Genomic DNA, 2,087 nt, shown 5'->3' on the forward strand with positions numbered 1-2,087 from the left:
CACAGGAGGTTCTCTACAGTTAGACTTGAGAACCATGTCAAACTGTGTCAGGTCAACAGAAGCGTTGTTAGATTGAGCACTACTCCCATCTCTGCCCTGGCAGTAGGCACTCTCCCTATCTGATAACAATCTAGCAGTGACAGAGTCTCCTATGTGTTTTCCAAGCTCAGTGATCAAAATCCCCAGGTGCCCAAGTGCATTTTCTGTTTCACTAGGTTGGCGTTGAATGGGGGTGGAGGTGTGCGGGGTTGGGGTAACACTTTGGCCAACTGAAAAACTTGCACCACNATATAAGAAAGGCTGAATCTGTCAGAAGTAAAACTGAGCAGAGATTCTTTGGTCTGTGAGAAATTAAAATGAGATTTACAAATCACTGTGTTCTCATTTTATATATTTTTGGGTTGAGCAAAAAAACAGCGAAACTGCAATAACTTTTACAGTATTTGAATAAAACACAGTCATTTTATGTACAATACAGTTTCTCAAATAATTTAGAATCTTTGAATTCAAAATATGATTTGTCTCAATAATGTAATAATGATATGTTTAAAAGGATGTTGGGTGTATAAAATCGTATAAATGGATTTTCTTTGTGAATTTATTCAAAGTTTTAACCTATTAAACTTAGGTTAAACGATGTGAAAAGAATAGCTCAGTTTTTTAACGTCCAAATTAGGGTTAGGGTCTGTTATCAGAAGCTGCTGCTTGTCTTCTTGTCACAGTTTGGATGCATTGCCACTCTGTGGCCTGAAGGGGGCAGCACCTCCAGCTTTGCTCGGTTTGTGTGCTCATTAAACTCGAGCCTTTTTGACCCTCTCTGTTTACCGTAGCCTGCACGGCGGGATTGACTGAACATAGGGAAAGTGTGGCAACGACAACAAAACTATTTAGCCATATTCAGAAAGTCGGTTAATCATAGTAAACCACGCTGTGGTGGACATAAAAACGTAATACCAGCGACATATAGGTTTTGTTTAAAAAGCAGCGGCAACAAAGCGCTAGCTTGAGTTGTTACAGTTTAGCTAGGTAGCAAACTCGACGGTGTATCTCCAGGGTGTTGTTGCGGTGAAGATGTGCTCTCTGGCTTTGTTTCCTCCGCTGACCTCCGGACAGACAACTCTGTGCGAGTCCAACAACGAGCTGCTGTCAGGGTCTACCAACACAGAAGACCCGCTCAAACAGGTTAACAACACAAGTCGCACACAGGAGAGACAGTTTATGTTGTGTCAATGAATGATGCTATCGATGGTCATTAAAACCTGACCATTTATTTAAATGCACATTCAAGCAGCCTATTAAAAAATGTTATGGTGTTTGTTTGTTTTTCATTCAGGACTTGATTCCTCTGAGTCTGAATTTTCCCAGAGAGTCCCTGAAGCTCCACAGTCGCACAGAAAGCAGCAGTAAAGCAGCTTTCCTGGATCACTCTGAAACCCTGTGGATGAGGAGTGCAGCAGCCTGGTAGGACCATTCAGCATGTTGGGTTATTTTTTGTCCTGGTCCAGCTGGTTTCTGAACCAGCTGTTAAACTCATTTTGTTGCTCGATTTTCCTCAGTGCTACTGGGGATGCATGAACTAAAGGTGCAGATGCAGAAAACAAGGCAGCTGCCCTCTTTACCACACAAAATTTCAGATGCATCAATAATGAAATGTGCACAGCCCCATGCCAATCTCATCACTGCAAACACACATTTTTTCTGTTGATGGTATGCTGGGAAAATGTTATAATTATAATTTACATTGTCTTTATTTGCAGTAATACTCTGAAATCCACGTGGGTAGTGTCTAACATTAGCAGACGAGGCTTAGATTCTGCATAACTGATCAATATTTATGGCTGACCATATTTTCTTGTATTTTATGGGTGCGCACTATTGCTGGGCAATAAAACTTAAAGCATATTGGAGGTGTTTAAGGTAATGCTTTAAGTGCTCAGTTGCACATTCATTAGGATGTAAAAACAACATGTATTGGATTTATACACACACACATACACACACACACACACACACACACACACACACACACACACATATATATATATATATGTGTGTGTGTGTGTGTGTGTGTGTGTGTGTGTGTGTGT

The 2,087-nt window shown here is 40.8% G+C and overlaps 1 protein-coding gene across 2 annotated transcripts in view; it reads left to right on the top strand.

Annotated features, from left to right (window-relative positions):
- Positions 1-811: 811 nt before the first annotated feature.
- aaas (achalasia, adrenocortical insufficiency, alacrimia) overlaps positions 812-2,087 on the top strand; it is a 10,770-nt gene continuing 9,494 nt past the window's right edge. For both annotated transcript variants that reach the window (XM_014000079.1, XM_014000080.1), the window contains exons 1-2: positions 812-1,182; positions 1,334-1,461. In XM_014000079.1, coding sequence (XP_013855533.1) covers positions 1,072-1,182; positions 1,334-1,461 — 239 coding nt within the window. In that variant the 5' untranslated portion in view covers positions 812-1,071. The remainder of the gene's footprint in view (positions 1,183-1,333; positions 1,462-2,087) is intronic.

This window comes from Austrofundulus limnaeus, unplaced genomic scaffold, assembly GCF_001266775.1.
Source record: "Austrofundulus limnaeus strain Quisiro unplaced genomic scaffold, Austrofundulus_limnaeus-1.0 Scaffold2679, whole genome shotgun sequence".
NCBI lineage: Eukaryota > Metazoa > Chordata > Actinopteri > Cyprinodontiformes > Rivulidae > Austrofundulus > Austrofundulus limnaeus.